The sequence below is a fragment of the Diceros bicornis genome, chromosome 6 (assembly GCF_020826845.1).
Source record: "Diceros bicornis minor isolate mBicDic1 chromosome 6, mDicBic1.mat.cur, whole genome shotgun sequence".
NCBI classification, from domain to species: Eukaryota; Metazoa; Chordata; class Mammalia; order Perissodactyla; family Rhinocerotidae; genus Diceros; species Diceros bicornis.
Window position 1 is genome coordinate 69156498 of NC_080745.1, and position 19002 is coordinate 69175499.

At 39.1% G+C, this 19002-nt stretch overlaps 1 protein-coding gene across 1 annotated transcript in view; it reads left to right on the forward strand.

Moving 5' to 3' along the window:
- Positions 1–19002, forward strand: part of CFAP58 (cilia and flagella associated protein 58) — a 92292-nt gene that overhangs the window by 17581 nt on the left and 55709 nt on the right. The window contains exons 8-11 of the mRNA XM_058544380.1: positions 1762–1844; positions 5033–5224; positions 17403–17564; positions 18235–18381. Of these exons, the coding sequence (XP_058400363.1) occupies positions 1762–1844; positions 5033–5224; positions 17403–17564; positions 18235–18381 (584 nt within the window). The remainder of the gene's footprint in view (positions 1–1761; positions 1845–5032; positions 5225–17402; positions 17565–18234; positions 18382–19002) is intronic.

Genomic DNA, 19002 nt, shown 5'->3' on the forward strand with positions numbered 1-19002 from the left:
TCACAATAGCAACTAGAGTAATAAAATATCTATGAATAAAGTTACCAAGATATCTGTAAGACCTATATATAAAAAACACTACAAAATTCTACTGAGAGATATAAAGGAAGTCTTGGAGAAAATGGAGAGATATACCAAGTTCCTGGATGAGAAACTCAAAATGATAAAGATATAAATCTGTCCAAATTAATCTATACATTTAATATTCCCAGTAAAAATTTCAGTGAGTTAATGTTTGGGACTTGAAAACTTATTCTAGAGTTCCCCCAGAAGAATAAACATGTGACAATAGCCATAAAATTCTGGAAAAGAAGAGTGATGAGGGATCATTTGCCTTACCAGGTGTTTAAATGTATTATAAAGCTTTAATAATCAAATAGTGTAGTGAAAATGCCAAAATAAACAGATCAATGGAAAAGATTGGAAAGGCCACCAAAAGACCGCAAATTATCTTCTAAGATAAAGGTGTTGTTTCATACCAGTGTGCAGTATGGATTATTAAGAAAATGGTAGTATGACAATAAACTACTTTTTGAGAAAAAAAGTTAACATCAAATGTAGAAACTATAAAGCCAAGATTGAGAGATTTAATGAAATAAAAGCTAATTTTTTTTTTATATAGCAAAAGACTCTCCATATAAAGGCAAATTGACAAAAATATTGCAGAGTTAGTATCCTTATTATATATGTAAAGAGCTCTTACAAATCCATAAAAAGGATAAACAATTCATGAAAAAAATGGACAAAGGGCAAGTGTGGGCAATTTGAAAAACAGAAATCCAAAGAAATGGTCATTAAACATGAAAAAGTAGTCAACTTTGCTACTAATCAAAGAAATGTAAATTAAATACGGGCATACTAGTTTTTAAAAATCTATCAGATTGCCAAAGATCAAAGCAAATGATAATACCCAGTGGTGCTTTGGGTGTGGATTTAAATTGCTATTAATTTTCTGGAGAGAAATTTGGCAGTAAGAGAGAAATGTCTTTTTTTTTTTTTAAATTCCCTTTGATCCAGGACTTCCTCTTCTATAGTAATAAATGAACAAGAACTTTCCCAGGATTATTGCTTATAATTGCAAACAAATAAATAAAATGGAAGCAACTTAAATGTTAAGGTGGAGTATTGACTAAATAAATTATACACTTTTATATAGTGAAATATCATGGAGTCATTAAAAAATTCTGTTGTAGATGCACATTTATAATATAGAGAGGCATTTGTTTTATTTTTGGTAATTATAAAAGCAAGCTACAAAACAGTATGTGTAGTATGATTCCCTTTTGGTATATTTATATACCAGATATTGTGTATTTATATTTATGTACACACATATACTTGCATAGGAAAAAGTCTGGACAGAGACTTCTCAAAATCCAAGTGGATTCTGGTTGATTTGAATTTTTTTTCTCTTTTGTTTATTTGTACTTCTAATTTCTTTCCGTATTTCTAATTACTTGTATGATAAAAAAGATTTAAAAAGGGCAAGGACATTTTGGAGTCAGAGAAACCATGCTCCCCATCTCAGCCCTGTGAACCCTTGGCATGTGACTTAATGTCTCTAAGCCTCAGTTTCGATCTGTTTAGTGGGACAGGAAGACCTACCTCACTGAGTTATAATGAAGACCGCGTAGCACTCAATAAGAAATAGTTTTACAGCTACAGAGAAGCATACAGAGCAGTTTTCGTGTCACTTTGGCTTTGGCAGATTCTTTCTTAGGTTGACTCCATGTTTCTTTATTTTTCTCCCTGGTGATATAGAGGTGGAGGCTTCAAAGAAACAAGCGGAACTTGATAAGAAAGCGATGGATGAGCTTCTGAGAGAAAGGGACATATTAAATAAGGTGAGTTCGTTACAGTGGCACTGGTAAATAAATGCCTTTCTTTAGTGTTCTAATATCTGCCTACGACCAGTTGTATGGGGAGAGAAAACTCTGAGGCAAACAAAAGTAGATTAGAATAAATAATAGTGCTCCATTTTCCTCTGAGCAGCTGTCTACAGTGCACCGTTCACTGGCTGTGAATAGAAACCGCATTATCACTTGTGAGCACAAAGGGAATTGGGAGAATTACGATATAAACCAGCAGGGGATTTCAGAGCGTTTTGTGGAGTCTGTTTTTATTGCTGGTGTTATTTGGCATCCTAAGCAGTTGATCAAATTTCTGAATTTAATATCTATAATCTGCAACTTCTGCTAATCCAGAAAATACAAGTGAGTGCTAAGAAGATTTTAACTTTGAGGTGTTCGGTGTAACAGTTGGTGATATAAAAGTCTCTCCTCTTTCCTCCGTCTTTTCAGGATTGGTGTAGATTTTGGTCTTTGTTTTAGGTCCTTATCTCTCCTAGTCTTTGAGCTCGATAAGGTCCAAAGCTGAGGAGGGGTCGCGGGGGCTTGAGGCCTGGAGAGCCTCCATTCAAGGCAGGACCCCCCACCTCCACTTCTTTCCTCTCCCACCCTTTCCAGAGGATTCCTTCCGTTGACAGTCACTCTTAGGAGAGCAACTACTTTCAAAGATTTAGGGTAAACATCCCTGCTCAAGGATTTCCTCCAGGGAGGAGAAATTGACAGGCCAGGTGTAGAGCAGGGAGCCTGCCTCCATCAGACAGCCTGATGGCTTTGGCCAAGACCGCTTCATCTCATCAAAGTAGAAACAGCCTGTATTTGTTCATTCCGACTTTTCATTATTACTTTAGGTTTCCCAGAATTGAACAAATGTTAACAGAATAGACCATCCTTTAACTTAGAGTAGACTATTTAGGGAATCTCAGAAAATAGTAGGTAGGAGGTTAGATATCTTTACACGCTGAGCACTCCTTAAGAAAATCATTGCATTTTTTTTTTGCATAATCCTAGAAACTGTTCCTTTATTCTATAAATTTGTATATGTAAACAATATTATTGCGTTTAGATTTTAAATTTATTTTTAATACATGTAACATTTAACCCATTTAGATTTTATATGTACTGGTAAACAACCAGTAGATTTTATGTCATAGTAGGACACATAGCACAACATTAATTTTACATTTATTTGTTTGATTTGACGAATGTCACTTCCTCCTTTAGGGCAGGGTATACTTTCTTTTCTTTCCTGGCCATTGCATCCTTAATGCCTAGCACAGCGGCTGACCCTCCGCAGGTATGCAATCAACCTTTATTGATAGTACATTCTTTCCTGACTGGCTTGAAATGCCACATTTGTCGAATGAATGAGTGGCATAGTTTTGACAGGCAGCAATGTTAATATATTTTGGTTCTTTCAGTGTTATGTTGAAGTGGCTTTGTCTTTTATAGAGCAAATGTTTACTTCAACACTTGAAAATAAAGTTGACCTTTTCCATTTTCTACACTGACACCCAACCAAAGTTTAATGTGCATTTTATCTGTTTATATTGCAGTGGTTTTCAGACCTGACTGCAGGTCTGTATTGGTTAGAGATTTGGGAATGGGCTACAAGGTGCCTCCTGGAACCCAGGGATACAGTTGGGCCTCAGGAACTGATAGGGAACTGGCCTGGCATTATTGGGATACATAGAAAGCCCTCTCTCTCCACCACCAGACTTCCTGCTGAGGGTTTGCTTTCTTCTTCTCTTTCAATGAAGATTGTCTCTCTGTTTCCCAGTCCATGTGACAGAAAAATTGCTGTCACCAACAGCTCCCAATTTTACATCTTCTACTGAGTTGCGAAAATCTAAAGGCCCTATTTCAAAAGTCCCTGGGAAGGGTGATTTGGTCCATTCATCTATGACTAGGAAAGCAGACCCTCTTGCATGAGCACGGCTGCCAGCGTTGCACTGCTATTAACTCTGTGTTTCAGGGGAACTACCTGGCATCTTGGGCAGCCAACCCAAGGCATTTCCACTTCAGTATCAGAAATCAGCAGTGCAGCTTTTTAAAAAAATATCGATGCCTGGGTCCCATCCCAGGTCCACTGTGTCAGAATCTCTGGAGTTAGGACCCGGGCAACTGCGTTTTTATTTTTTAAACTGGGTTAATTTTTTTTATTGTGGTGAAATACACATAAGACAAATTTACCATTAGTGACATTTAGTACATTCACAATTTTGTGCAACCATCATCACTGTCTAGTTCCAGAATGTTCTCATCACTCCAAAAGGAAACCCTGTACCTGTTAAGCGGTAACTCTCTGCTCCCCACCTCCTCCTACCCCTGGCAACTGCTAATCTGCTTTTTGTTTCTATGGATTTGGCCATTCTGGATATTTATATAACTGGAATCATACAATATGTGACCTTTTATGTCTGGCATCTTTCACTCAGAGTGATGTTTTCAAGCTTCAGCCATGTTGTAGCATGTATCAGTACTTCATTCCTTTTTATGGCTGAATAATATTCCACTGTATGGTTATACCACATTTCAATGATCTTTTCTTCAGTTGATGGACATTTGAGTTGTTTCTACCTTTTGGCTTTTGTGAATAGTGCTACTATGAACATTCATATGCAAGTTTTTGTTTGAACACATGTTTTCAGTTCTTTTGGGTATATAGCCAGGAGTGAAATTGCTGGGTTGTATGTTAATTCTAGGTATCTGCATTTTCTATAAGCTGGTTTTATTTTACTTTGTAGTCAAAGCCCTGTTACATGATTAGGTTTAGTTGCTCTAACCTCACAAGAAAAAGGCTAAAGCTGGGATGGAGGTTGACTTTGGAGTCAGCCAGCCCTCGACTCAAATCCTGGCTCTGCCATTCCCCTGTTTTATGAACTTGTAGGCAAGTAGCTTGACTTCTCAGTCTCAATTTCTTACCCCTAAAATAGGAGCAATATAGTGCTCATTTCCCAGGGATGTTGTGGTTGCTTAGTGCCATTTATATGTGTGTTTAAAGTGTCTTGTGCAAAATTAACGTAACTGTTAGAGTTAATAACTGAATTAGCTGTAGAGAGTATGATTATTTTTATTCATCCAAAAAACTATGCATCTAATTATTTTAGGGATGAGGCAGGAGGCAAATTTAACCCAAAATCCCCAAACATTTTGAGTAAAGGCTGCTCTGTTGTCCTTATTTTTAGAATATGCTTAAGGCGGTCAACGCGACCCAGAAACAGATAGACCTGGTAAAGCTCCATGAACAAGCCAAGAAGAACCTGGAGGAAGAAATCCAGAACTACAAGGACGAGGCTCAGAAGCAGAGAAAGATCATCTTTCAGCTGGAAAAGGAGCGAGATCGGTACATCAACGAAGCCAGTGACCTTACCCAAAAGGTAAGCCACTCCTTGATGATGTGGGTGGAGCACCGGCACGTCCTTTCTGACTGTCACACACTGGTGCAAAGAAGATTTATTCAAGTTTCAGCTTGTGATTCGCATGAAGATTTAAGGGGAACGATGTTGACAGAATAAAAGCTGTCCCAGAGCTGATCCTGGGCCAAGCTGTGACATGGATGAGGCTTGTGCCTGGTGATCTGTTTCCCTTTCTGAGCCCCTCTCCCAACTTCCGGGTTCTCCCTCTTCCCTGTTGCCCAGCCGTGCAGCATCCCGGGTTGGCCTCAGCAGGGCTGTGAGCATCACCAACTTTCAACCCTTTGTTCGCATGCCCTCACCTGTCAGTGAAACTGTTGTCCTCTCAGAGCAAGGGTTCCAACTAGTTGTTAGGAGAAAAGTACCTAATAAAATGACCTCAAATTAAGATGTGAGTGGCTACTGGCATCCACTAAATGTGTCACATATTCAAAGAGCATTTTTATTTTAAAACTATTGTGAACCTAAAACCTCACCAGTGGTGGAAATTCACAGGTTGAGTAGCTGAGTTCCAGATCTCTACTTCTTGTAAACTGCTCAAGAGGGAGCAGGCTCAAGGCAGTATCTTTAAGAATGACTTCAGGGATCTGGATGCTACTTTCACCAGTTGTCTTAGCGCACTGTGGGCATTAAGCATGAGTGGTTAAACTAGTACTGTCTTGAGTGCATTCACAGATGGCATAGAGCGGTGGTTTCAGGATGGAGGGTGTTGGGGAATGAGGAAAAGTTTTAGCTATGAGACTGAGAAGAGAGTTTGGGAGAAAAGATTCATTTAATGAGTTTTCTCCCCCCCGCAAAATGTTATCTGCTATGCAATGTAAGCCTTCTCTTCCGTCTGCTCAATGAAATCCACAGTAAATTCTAGTGTTGACTAATGCTTTGTATGTTTAAGCTTTGTTTTGTTTTTTGGAGTGGAATCTCAAAGAAGATGACAAGAGGGACAGCCAACATTTGAGTTATAACCATAAAGTGGGAAACAGCTTGTCTAATAGGAAATCAGCTTCTTCCCACTTAGACTAAATAAATGCTGATCAGATTTACAGAATACAGGTTTGGAGGAGCACTAATGCATATGCACTCCAGCCTTGGCTGGACATGTCTTCTCTGTAAAAGATTCCCAAGTGATTCTCACACCCTTGAGAATAAGGGGGATAAGGCTGTTCAGGGCTAGAGGGGACTCACTCAGGGATGCTAGCTTCCCAGGTCCCACCTGGCCATCCTGTGGGTAGAGTGAATTGGTATTTTTCGTACACACCCATTACCTGGGCAAGGCATAGCCACTGGTATCTTCTGACCTATGGGACAGAGTCCAAGCTCTTTGTTCTCCCTGGAAAATTTTTTCTCTCCTTTTCTGTCCAGAAAACTCCTATTCATACTTCAAGACCCAGCTCAAATACCAACTCTGGGGTCAAGCCTACTCTGACACCCTAGGTGGAGCTAGTCACTTCCCACTTTATGGATTTGTCGAGATTTCTGGAATGGTGCTTATCATCCTCTAGTGTAATTATTTATTTTGTACATTTGTTTTCCCTATTTACAGTGAACTCTGGGGAGCAAGGATTTTATCTCATTCATTTCTTTATCTCCAGAATTCTGGTAAATAGTAGGCACCAAAAAAGTGTTTGTTAAACAAACAGATAGATGATGAGTGGTAAAAAGAATTCTGCCACTTCTTTTAATATAGGATTGTATATTTTTCCCTGCTTTCTTGCAAAGGAGAGATAGTGGTACCAAGTTTTGCTGTTAACTGTCTTTTCACAGTTTCTGATGTTTAACTGCACAAGGTTATATAATGTCTCACCTAAATAATTTAAGCACAAGTTCTTAAAGTATGATTTATCAACTGCAGTTTTTCTCTTACTTAACCCCTGACAGCGTATATCAGTTGCTATAGGAACTTGTGTCATCCCTGGACTTCTTATTAAGGACACGTATGTCTTTTTGTCCCCTCCTCATAGTTCTTTCTTTACTGTCACACACACAGACACAGACACACACACACAACCCCCCCCTATTCCCGCAAACAGAAAGGTCTCTTCGGGCATTCTATTTATAGGGAGCTGAGGAACAATATCAGGGGCTGGGGAAGATGTCATGAAACTGACATTTTTGTCTACTTCTCAAGTGAGAACACGTTGTTTCCAGTTTATCCTTTTGACTGAACAATTTCTTTTGTAAAAACCAAATCTATGGAAAAAGAAGAAATGCAAAGGTTTTTATAAAATAATATTCTTCAAAATAAGTTGTGCTACGTTTATTTGATATAATATAATTAGCCATTAAAATCAGTATTTGAAAAATATTTTTATGGGGAACATGTTCACAACATGAATCTGATAAAAACAGAATGCACAATTATTTATGTGGTTTGACCTCAATTTTGTCTGTGTGCGTAGGAAAAGGATTGGAAGCAGACATCATGGGGTGATTGTGAGGATTAAATGAGGTATTATTTGTAAAGTATTTGGAATAATCTTTGGCACATAGTAAATTCTTGTAAATGTTTCACAAACAAACAAGTTTGTTGATGAACAGTCCAGAGTTTTTCCTTAAAGTGGCATTTGAATGTAGCTATTCTCAACTTCCTGTTAAACGTCAATAAGGTACAGATATGGATGAAAACTTTTAACAGCATCAAACACTAAGGCTGATATAAAGCCTGATGCTAAAATAGCAAAGAGAATGGCTGAGACTTTTAAAGCCAACAGAAGGAAATTGAGAAAATCTACCTGGACCTCAACTCATGGTCTCTTGAATGTGCTTCATAAATGAAACTACCTGAGAAGAGCTAGAAAGATGCCTCAGAACCCTCTTACCAGCTCTTCTCTGACTCAGGGTCTGTACTACCCAAGAACTGAGCGAGTGTCACTCCACCTTCCTCCTAGTCCAATGTTTCTGTCCAGCTAGTCGGGCAAATATGGCAAATCCAGAGAACAAGTGGGGAGGCAGTGGAGTACCTGGTCGTGGCCCAGTGCATTCTGAGGATGGTGGCTTAGGTGTGTGACAGGGCAGAGACAATCACCCCTAGAAGTGGGCATAGTAGGAATTACAGTTTTCCATAGGCTACATCAGCTCAGAGTGACAGGGAATAGGCATTTGGGCCCAGGGCTCCCACAGTATCCCTAAATGAAAGAACACTGGAGACTGGGAGAAGGACGGGGCTCTGCACATCACTGTATTTCCACCTGTAGATTTGAAAGTGCATTTTACCACCATCCTGGGGTGCTAAGAGTTGGACGCACCTTAGTAATATTGTTCCCAGGTTGCAATAAATCCCACCTTGCTCAAGGATGAATAAAGAAAAAAGCAGCTTAATGGGGACTATGGAAAAAATATGCCTTAGAACCAGAGAAAGAAAATGGCCACTGGGAGCCCCAGGGTAAGAGTTTGGCTCTGAAAATTCATCTGTAAGATATTTATGTTGAAACCTCTGAAGTAGCCATTTTTGTAAGTAAAAAACAGTTGACTCCCAGTGATTACCTGAGGTTCAACCAAGTGGAAGAAAATGCAGAGAAAAAGTTTGGCTTCCTTCGAAGAGTATGAATATACAAAACCCAGTGCCAGGTTTCCTCTAGTGGAAAGAATAACCTTTGTTGAGCAAACTACCTTGATACTTACATTGGTTTGAAAGGTGAGGCCCAATGAACAGAGTGAAACAAAGTAAGATAAGAAAAGTAACAGAAATTGGCAAGGGAAAGGGGATGTGGTGAGCAAGAGATGGGGGGAAGATGTGAAAGGATGAGAGAGGAGAGCAGACAACGCCAACATAAGGCAGCAGGCTGGGCTCTTCTGGAAGAGATGACCAGTGAGGAGTTCTCAGAGGCAGAAATGACCAACGAGGAATTGCTGAGAACAGGGATGTCCAATATTTGATTTGAAGTTCTTCGCTGTGCTCTGTACCTCAAACCTTCAGTGACAGTCTGCTACGTCAGCCCTGAGGCTGGATTGCACTTTGCATGGCCAGGAATGGAGTGGTGAGGCATGCGGGTGACACTTCCTAGAAAAGGGACAGCAGTTGCAAGAGATAAGATGCCAACTGAGAATCCAGAGTTCTGTGGAAACAGGAAATCACAGCCACAATAAGTAGGACAAATACAATTCCTCCAAGAATTCTTGGAGATATTAGGTGGCATGTTGGGTTTCCTAGCACACAGAATGGGGATTCTAGACTTTTTTTTGTTAAGGACAGGGTGACCCCAGTACAATGTAGGACTATCATCTAGGTTATGAGTCCAAGATGACATTACCTCTAGGCTAAAGCAAAGGTGAAATAAAAAGTAAGAGATGGATAAATTAAGGAACAACTGTAAAGAGACTAGAAACCAAACAAAACCCAAATAAAACAAAAGCAAACAATGGCAGACTTAAAATCCATGCTGAAGTTGGTGAAAAACAGAATTGATGTTGTGGAAAATGGACCCAGCGGAGTGCAAACTTAAACAGTTCTCTTAGAATGCAGAGGAAAAAAATTAAAGATAAAAAAAATTAAAGTTATCAAAGAGGAGATAAGAAGTAAGGACAGGGAATAGAAACCAGCCTACAGATAGTTGGTCTCTAACAGTGGAACTGAGCCCCAAGTCAAAGATGTAATGGGAAGATATTTTCTGGAGATGAAGAAAGAATTATACATGCAGACTGACCACATTCCAGGCAAAATCAGTGACAGGAGAATCTTATATAGACTTGCTTTGAAAGAAAGTTTCTGTGTGTGTGTGTGCATATGTGTGTGTGTATTGTTTTACCTACGATGATGAAGAAAAGTACTCTGTGAGAATTCGGCTAGAAGAAGCAGCAGAAGCCTAGCTGCTTTTTTCTTTTTTTTTGCTGAGGAAGATTCACCCTGAGCTAACATCTGTTGCCAACCTTCCTCTTTTTTTTTTTTCCTTCTTGAGGAAGATTGTTGCTGAGCTAACATCTGTGCTAATCTTACTCTATTTTGTATGTGGGATACCACCACAGCACGGCTTGATGAGTGGTATAGGTTGGTGCCCAGGATTCGAACCTTCAAACCTGGGCCACCGAAGCAGAGCGTGCCGAACTTAACCACTATGCCACAGGGCCGGTGCCCTAGCTGCTTTTTTTAATAGGAAGAAGAGTGGAAGGAAATATACCAACACATTAACAGTAGTTATCTCTTAGTGGTAGGGATATGGGTTGTTCCAATTTCCTCCTTTTGTGCTTTTTGTATTTTTCAAATTTTCTAAAGTGAATACGTATTATTTTAGTATCGTGATTAAAAAAATAAAGAAACAGTATTAATAAAACCTTGCCCTTCCTTCAGGGGCCAAACAAAATCTGACTTTTCCCAAGGAGCTTTATTAACAGTGAACTATAACCCTCTGTACTTGGTTCAGTTCTCTGGCAATTGAGAAAATCCTGTGTTAACTTACTGTTATTTGCATGTCTGCCTCATTCTACTTACAAACTCCTTGGGGGCAAGTCTTATCATTTTTCAGCTCTTCATATTACTTCTTTCCCAAATAGGTACTAAAATATTTTTGGAAAGAATGAATGGAAAGCATAATTAGACATCTGAATAAGGTAGAAAAAGACTTACCTTTAGGTATCTATCTTAAATTCTTCTTCAATAATATATTTATCACTATGGGTCTGCCCTCTCTTTAAATTCATCTGAAACATGTTGCCATAATGGACAATCTCATCTGAATTATCCTTGGCAATTTAGCTGTGAGTGACTTGTGGCGTGGTCTCTTTCTCCTCCTGGGCTGCAAAAAAGTATTAACATTTGCCTTCTGGGTCTTTCTGTTTAGAGAAAGAAAGGTGAAATCTAAGATGCAGAAAGCCCTACATTACATTTTATTAATTTACCTTAGCATTTGCAAACGAGAAGGAAGATCTCCATTTGTGCCAGAAATGGATGGCTCAGAATCCCAAACCTTTTCCTCTGTGTTCGTCTCAGTCAACACTTGCCATAATAATGTTGCATGACACACAACCACAAAATCTCACCGGTCTGCAAAGACCAGCACTTGCTTCTCACTCACACACCCGCAGTGGGCCGGGGGTCAGCTGATCCAGGCTGGGCTTGGCTCAGGGCTGGGGGTTGGGTCCAGTTCTGCTCTACTTGGTTCTCATCCTCCAGGTGCATGTTATTCTCACCGAGAGAGGAGGGATGCAAATGACAAACCCTACCACACAAGCACATTTCATGGTTCTCTACTTGCCCAATGTTCTCTGACATCCCATTGGCTATAGCAAGTCACGTGTCCAAGCCCAACCTCAACAGCATGGGGGAATAGACTCCCCCCATGAGGCCTTGGGCATGGTGGGAGAGAGCGAATATTGAACCATAAGACAATCTTTTACAGGGTTTCAGCACTTTTTTAGTCTTCCTGGCTTTTTCTCTGCTGCATTCAAAATTTTACTATTCACATAAATTGAGAAGCACCAGGAATGGCATTATAAGTTGTAGTTCACCATATTTACTCTTTCTGAACTTTTACTAATTCTGGGTAAAACCATTCCTAGTTAATATTAAATCTGAGGAACATTTTGCACATTACGTACTTGGCTCATTTTAGGACCCCTTCTTTTTCATTTTAAATACTAAACTTCTGGCCATCACCTTGCAGACATTTTATATGCCAAAAAGCATTCTTTCACAATGAATCCCTACCTACAAGTTGCTTAGCTCTCTGCTTATTTGCCTATAACAGTGTCAAGCAAAGCTCTTCTAGACAGAGTTTCCAAGAAATGAATAACAATGTGGTTTCAAGGGCTTAGAATTAAGTGAAGAAAGCAAAAGTTGATCAAAGAAATATTGTTCTCTGAATAGGTATCTTCTTAATGAAATAAAGCTCCTGTTTCTTTGGTATTAATTTGAAGTTTTATACAGAGCATCCTTGCTAGGGTAGAACCCTGGAGAGGAGCTCCAAGGGGACGTATACAGATTATAAGCTTTTTGTGTTACAATAACAAAAGTGTACTATGGATCACTATTTTCTTACAGAAGAGAATTTGATTCATAGAAAAATCAAATTGATTTGTTAAGTACTAGTATTATATAATATTAACCTATCATGATAATCTGTTAACATTTATTAAATGATGAAATTACTATATACTAGGTCCTTATCTGATGGCACAAACATATATTTTTCTCACTTAAATCCTCATAATACCCCCTGAGGTAGACATTATTATAACCGTCATTTTATAAGATAACATAATATGTTATTAAACAACAGATAGAAGTATAGATATGCCTCTCTAAATTTAAGATAGAGGATAAAATAAGAAAGCAAGAAAAATAGAGAAGACTTAAAATTTCACAAGCCTGGGCACATAAGTGTTTTGTTTTTTTGTTGTCGTCTTTTTTATTTCAGAGAGTGAGTTTTTCAGTTTCATTATGAAGGTAAAGGCATTGTCAGCATTCAAACCATTGACATCGACTGAGAAGAACTTAGTTGAGAGGTTTATTGTACTGATATTTCATCAAATGCCAGTTAAAGGGCTCCAAATTCAGTGACCTACTTTCTTATCCTGCCTCAGTCTGTATGATGTTTTGACTATGCTGCAGATCTCCAGCACGAGTTATTGATTTTTATCTCACTCTTATTTCTATTGGCAGGTTGTTTTAACAGAAAAAGAAAAGGTAGGAGTAGGTTATAAGCTGGGACTGTACCCTCAGAGTGCACTGTAAGCATTTTTTGGGCTCCTCTGAAGCGAGCCTATGAATGCTAGCAGCTCCACCTCTCTGGCTGTAATAAAACTTTCTATATTTGAGTGTGATTTATCTCATGAGTTGGTTTGAGCTATCTAAAGGGTAACCAATTAATTAAGCTCCAGCCCCACATTCTCTGATATACCATTTTTAACAGGGGACATTTGGTGATGAAAGATTTTGCTCCTACTTAACACCCCACACATTTTATGAATTTTAAGGATTGGAATTTCTATGTGACATTGGTTTGAATGATTTCCATCAAAACACATTTTGAGTCCCAACACTTAAAACTAAATTGCTTTGTAAATTATCTTTTCTGTTAGTTTTAATACTTGTTTTTTTTTTTTTTTTTCTCATTGTCATTTAACTGAGACACCTTTGATTTTCTTGGTGTCATGATGGGGTCTTGTTACTCCCAGCTTCAAGAATCCAGAAGCAGGGCCAGCCCCGTGGCTTAGCGGTTGAGTGCGCGTGCTCCGCTACTGGCGGCCCGGGGTTCGGATCCCGGGCGCGCACTGATGCACCGCTTCTCCGGCCATGCTGAGGCCGCGTCCCACATACAGCAACTAGAAGGATGTGCAACTATGACATACAACTATCTACTGGGGCTTTGAGGGGAAAATAAATAAATAAATAAAATCTTAAAAAAAAATGAATCCAGAAGCAAGTTTGTGATTGTGTGCCTGGTTGTGCAGAAAGATGGACCCTGCTAGTTGGATGTCCAAAAAAGAAATACCCTTGGCTGCATCCTTTCTCTGGAGCATTATTCTGTCTGTGCAAAGGATTGCTCTTGTTATAACATCTCTCAAAGTGATTGAACTAACAATTGTTTTCTTTTCTCTGATGTGCTGCTTGATAGTCTGAATGCTGATGATGCTGTTTAGAGTATTTTCAATCCATTTGTTTCACTGACCCCAAAGAAGGTAATGTCATGTTTGTAGAAAGGCTAAATTGTAGGCTAAGATAGTACCTTTCTTTTAAAAAAAAATCGGACAAATAACAGGTCCAGTAATGGATACCTTATTTAGGTTTCACATTTATTCCTAACTTATACATTTTAGTGACCCGTGGTGGTATCTTATAAAGCTGCCTGCTACTCATTTTGACGGATTCTAAAGATATGAATCAAAGAAATGATGGAAGAAGGAACAGGATTTCTTTTCATTTCAGATCTATCCACATGTCTCTTTCCCAGACCTCCTGTCTCAGATCTTCTAATTTTGTTCTTTCCAGGCCCCCAACCAACCATCTAAGCCATTCACCACTGAGTATGTATATAGTCTTACCTTGAGCCACCAAGAGGATGATAGCAATTAATAATGATAAAACAGTAAAAGCATTAAAAACACTTTGTACAACTCTAGTTGCATAAATTTAAAAAATTGGTTGAAGGAGATAATGCTATCAGAAACACATACATCAAGGTTTGACTAAAGAAGTAGGGAACTTAGAAAGATCAATGACTATAGAAGCCACCAAAGAAGTTGAGAGAGAATTGGCCCCAACACTATCATTGAGGGCCTAATGATTTTAGCATTGAGTTCCTTCAAACTTTAAAGAATCAGATAATTCTGAGGCAATATGCATTTTTGGGGAACTTAGAAAAAGTGCACTTCATGCACTTTGTATTCCTGGGGTAATGTTGATCGGCATTGCTGTTCTGATATAACCCATGCCTTATGGAGGGATAATGACTAAAGACTCCAGGCCTAGGAGAGAGCCTGGGGTCTGAGGTGAGTCCTTGGTTGGGATGGTTGGAGAAGAAGAAGGAAGAGGTAGTTCCCACAAATTATGTAAATCCCAGATATTAACCACTTAGACACCAGGTGTACAACCATCCTCAGAAACTATCCACTCACTTTCCAGTGTTTGATTCTCATATAACACCCTGTGCATATTCTCAGTTTACTGGTTGTATCCTTTCCTTGATTATCCATTTTATGGAGGAGTCATTCACTAGAGGGGAACTTGAGGGTAGGGAATGCGTTTTATTCTTTACATCTCTGGTGCTGTTACAATGCCTGTCATAGATGGGTCCTCAGTACATGTTTGTGGAGTGAATGAATGAATGAATGCACTGAAAAGTACTCTGTTCACTTGCTGAAACTAGCAGAAACCTTGATATTAGAACCAAAAAGAAAGCTATAAACTTAGATCACTTATGAATACGTCTGCAGACTCCTAAATGAAATTCTAGCAAACAAAATTCAACACTACATTAAAAGAATCATCCAGTATGACCAAGGAGAGTTTCTCCTGAAACTGCTAGGATAGTTTTCTATTAAGAAAACTATTGCTGGCGGTATGGAGACGTGAAGTGTCGCAGCCATTTTGGAAAGCAATCTAGCAATATCTATTGAAGTTAAACACATGTATGTTTCTTGAGGCAGATATTCCACTCCTGGGGGTCCATCCCATGGAAATAAAAGCATAAGCGCATGAGGACACATGTACAAAAATGTTTATTGCAGCATGGTTCAGAGTGGCAAAAAAAGTGGAAACCAAGTTAGTGTCCTTCAGAGGGGAAGAGCAGAGGATATGATGGTGCACCCACTCTGTAGGGTGTTATACCAGATCTAAAGAGAATGAATTAGAGCTACCCCACGTGATTTCCACAAAGTGCTATTGAGTGATAAAAAGCAAGGTGCATAAAAGTATGTATAAGAAGATCCCATTTTTCCAAAAAATAAAAACAAAACCCAAAAAGGAAAACAAATCCCTACATCTGTATATTTACTAGTTGAATAGCTGTGAGTGATATTACTTCTTTTGACTTCCATTTCCTTCTTTGTAAAATTGGGGTGATGATAATGTACCTCTCATAGGACTTTTGTGAGTATTAAATGAGTTATACATATAAAATGCCTGGTACATGGAAAGTACCTGAGAAATATTAGCTGTTATGATGATGATGATGATGTTAGTAGGCCTGAATAGAATATGTAGAATTCAAAGAAAAATATGGAAGAACACAAACTAGATTGTTAACCTGGTTACTTCATGTGTCATTGAGGGGCTGATGTGGGTTGAAGGGAGAAGGAAGTAAATAAGGAAAAGAAAATAAATGTATATTTCACATTTATACGTTTATTTAAAATTGTGGCATGTGGGACTGTGTGTAAAGAAATACAATTAAAATACTTGTAAAAAGAAATATTTATTACTAAGTATATCAAATCAATAGTCCCAATATGAAAAAATAGTATAAAAGAATACATGCTGAAAAGGCATTCACTAAAATTTAATCCCATCCCTCCTTAAATATAAGTCTAACAAAACTTTGAAAGGTGTTTGTTTAAAGATATAAAGGATAAATATATTAAACACCACCCATGAAACTCTGATGGGAACACATTAGGACAGGGTTTCTCTGCGTGTATTTTCTGGAATACTGATTCCACAAGAGGAATAAAAGGATTGTGCAGTGCAGTGATTTGGGAACATGTTGCTCACAGGTAGCCCACACCTGGATCACAATGAGCGTCAGCATGGCAAAGGTCTAAGTACATTTTGACCTTGAGGTTCTGGCTAAAATGCCTCTTCTTCAGGGGAACATTCCCTGGCCATGTTACTTCAGGTACATCCTCTTCCTTTCATTCTCTGTCACAATGCTCTATTTCCTTCATCTGTAACCATCAATTAAGAGAACTCCACTGAAATCTTAAGAATTTTCTCTTTATGTGTTCTAGCTGCTCTTTAGACCATAGTTCCATTGATTTAATCAGTCTTCCTCCATAAAATTTTTCTTCGTAAGGAAGTTCTGTGGCCATTGCAGCTGAGAGTCATGATTAGGTAATTTCTACTGCATGGGTTGCTGGTTGACAGCTATTGGCCCACACTGGAACTTTGTGCCTTGGTTTTTCATACCTGCAAAAAGAAGGCAGTTATTCCTGCATCTTGTCTTTCCCGGAAGTGTTTTGTGCACAATAGAACGCATTTTTATGAAGTCCTTTGAGTTTCCCTGATGGAGTGAGTTTGGCATTGGCAAGACAGCATTACGATCACTATCAACCTTCAAAGCCCCCTTTTCTTTCTCGTGGTTAACTTGGTAAAGCCGTGAGTGTGGCCAAGCAGCTAAGTTATCTCTCATCTTTCTTAGCCCTCTATGTTAAGATCTGTTTAAGCCTGTGCCTTTTTCCCCCCCCTCTTTTGATGAGTGGGGTGGTCAGGAGAGGTTTTTAGAATTGAAAGAGTTTCTTTATTTTTTTTTCTCTCCTATGATCACAAAATAACTGTGCTAAGCCTTCACACTTGAGCAGAACTCTGGCATAGATAAAATGTATGTTGGCCCCTAATCAGCTGGGCTGAATTCCTGTGTTGTACCACAGTGATTACAGCCAGTCAGATTTCCTGATTGCTGGCATTTCTACCCTTAGATGAAAATCTCTGTTTGTCCTGAACCGATAACCACAGATGGGCTATTTAACCATCTTCATATACTTCCTTCTCTTCCAGGTCCTCCTGAACATGGAAGACATAAAAATCCGTGAAATGCAGATTTTTGACTACAGGAAAAAAATCGCTGAATCAGAGACTAAACTAAAACAGCAACAGAACCTGTATGAAGCTGTCAGGTCAGACAGGAATCTGTACAGCAAAAACCTGGTTGAGGCTCAGGTAGAGAATATGTTTATGTCTTTCCATTTTCATTCCTCCCCATCCTGGGTTTAAAGCAGTTTCTGTTATCCTAATGGCCGAATTTAGAATAGATCGAGAAAGAAATCTCATGGAATTCACCTCAAAGAGAAGGTCAATTGATGCAGAACTATCAGATCGTTTGAAATGGAAATGACACAACTTTATAGGAGATGACGATCATGGTCCTCCTGCTTTTAATTATTATGTAGAATTTCCATTCTCCTGTTTCTGATTTTTAAAACTGCTAATAGTTGCCATGAGTCACAGGGGAGCAGCGTACTCTTGTCATCTAATTGGAGAACTTTGCTTTGCAATCTTTTAGTGATGATGTTTGTTGTGTAGTTCCAATTCCTCTCTTGTGAAATGAGGAAAGAAGTGTGTGTATTTGTGTGTGTATGTGTATGTGTATGGCATATTTGTTATGCATACTATGCATATATCTCATGAGAATATTTCAAGAGTTAAGGCTATAAGGTGCTTTGAGGTTGACGGGCACAAGATACAAAGGAACAGCCCAGTTGTTACTGGTTAGGAGACTCTTGTTTTGAGAGAGTCTCCCTTAAAAGCTCTTGAATATGTATTTAATGTCCACAGGGATGATGATTTCTATTTAATTCACTTTCAAACATTTCCCCTTTCATTTTGTTAGGATGAAATAACAGAAATGAAGAGAAAATTAAAGATTATGACCCATCAGGTAGATCAGCTGAAAGAAGAAATCTCTGCCAAAGAGTCAGCACTTGTGAAGCTACATCTGGAACAGCAGCGGATAGAAAAGGAGAAGGAAATCTTGAAGGTACAGATCTTATAATGAAAGTAATGGACCAACAGTCTATCTATATGACCCACTAGCAGGCTCCACAGTCGCTGAAGGCAACAAGGGGCAGGGAGAACACAAGACACCAGCAGGGTGAGCTCTACCACCTCCGCGTCACTTCCTTGTAGGGAGTGCTCCCAGGTAGAATGGGGAGGAGGCCAGTGGAGATGCCCAAGCACCTCGTTCTCCTATGTTGGCTACCATCACATTAGCGGAAGAGGACCTAGCAGGTCAGCGGTGCCCAGGAAGCCCTGGAGCTTGCAGGCTCACTGCAATCTCTTTGCATGCACAACCCAAGTCCAGCTCCTGCGCCCACACTCAACCCTCCCAAACTCCTTCCTGGGCCTTCTATAAGTCAGTGCTGGCAAGACCCTTTGTCTTTCTGTCCTAATCATGGTTTACATCACATGCACATGACTTTTCTGCCTACAATATCATTAACTACTGGGCATCAAGCTTTGTCCTTACTTGATTTGCCCTCAACCAGGTTTATAGTTCGCCTTAACGTTGTGGGTCTAAGAACTTTGCAGCCACTTCTCCAGGGACTCACCTGTCTTCACATATATTACTGAGACATATATTTTTAAATGTACTAATTTA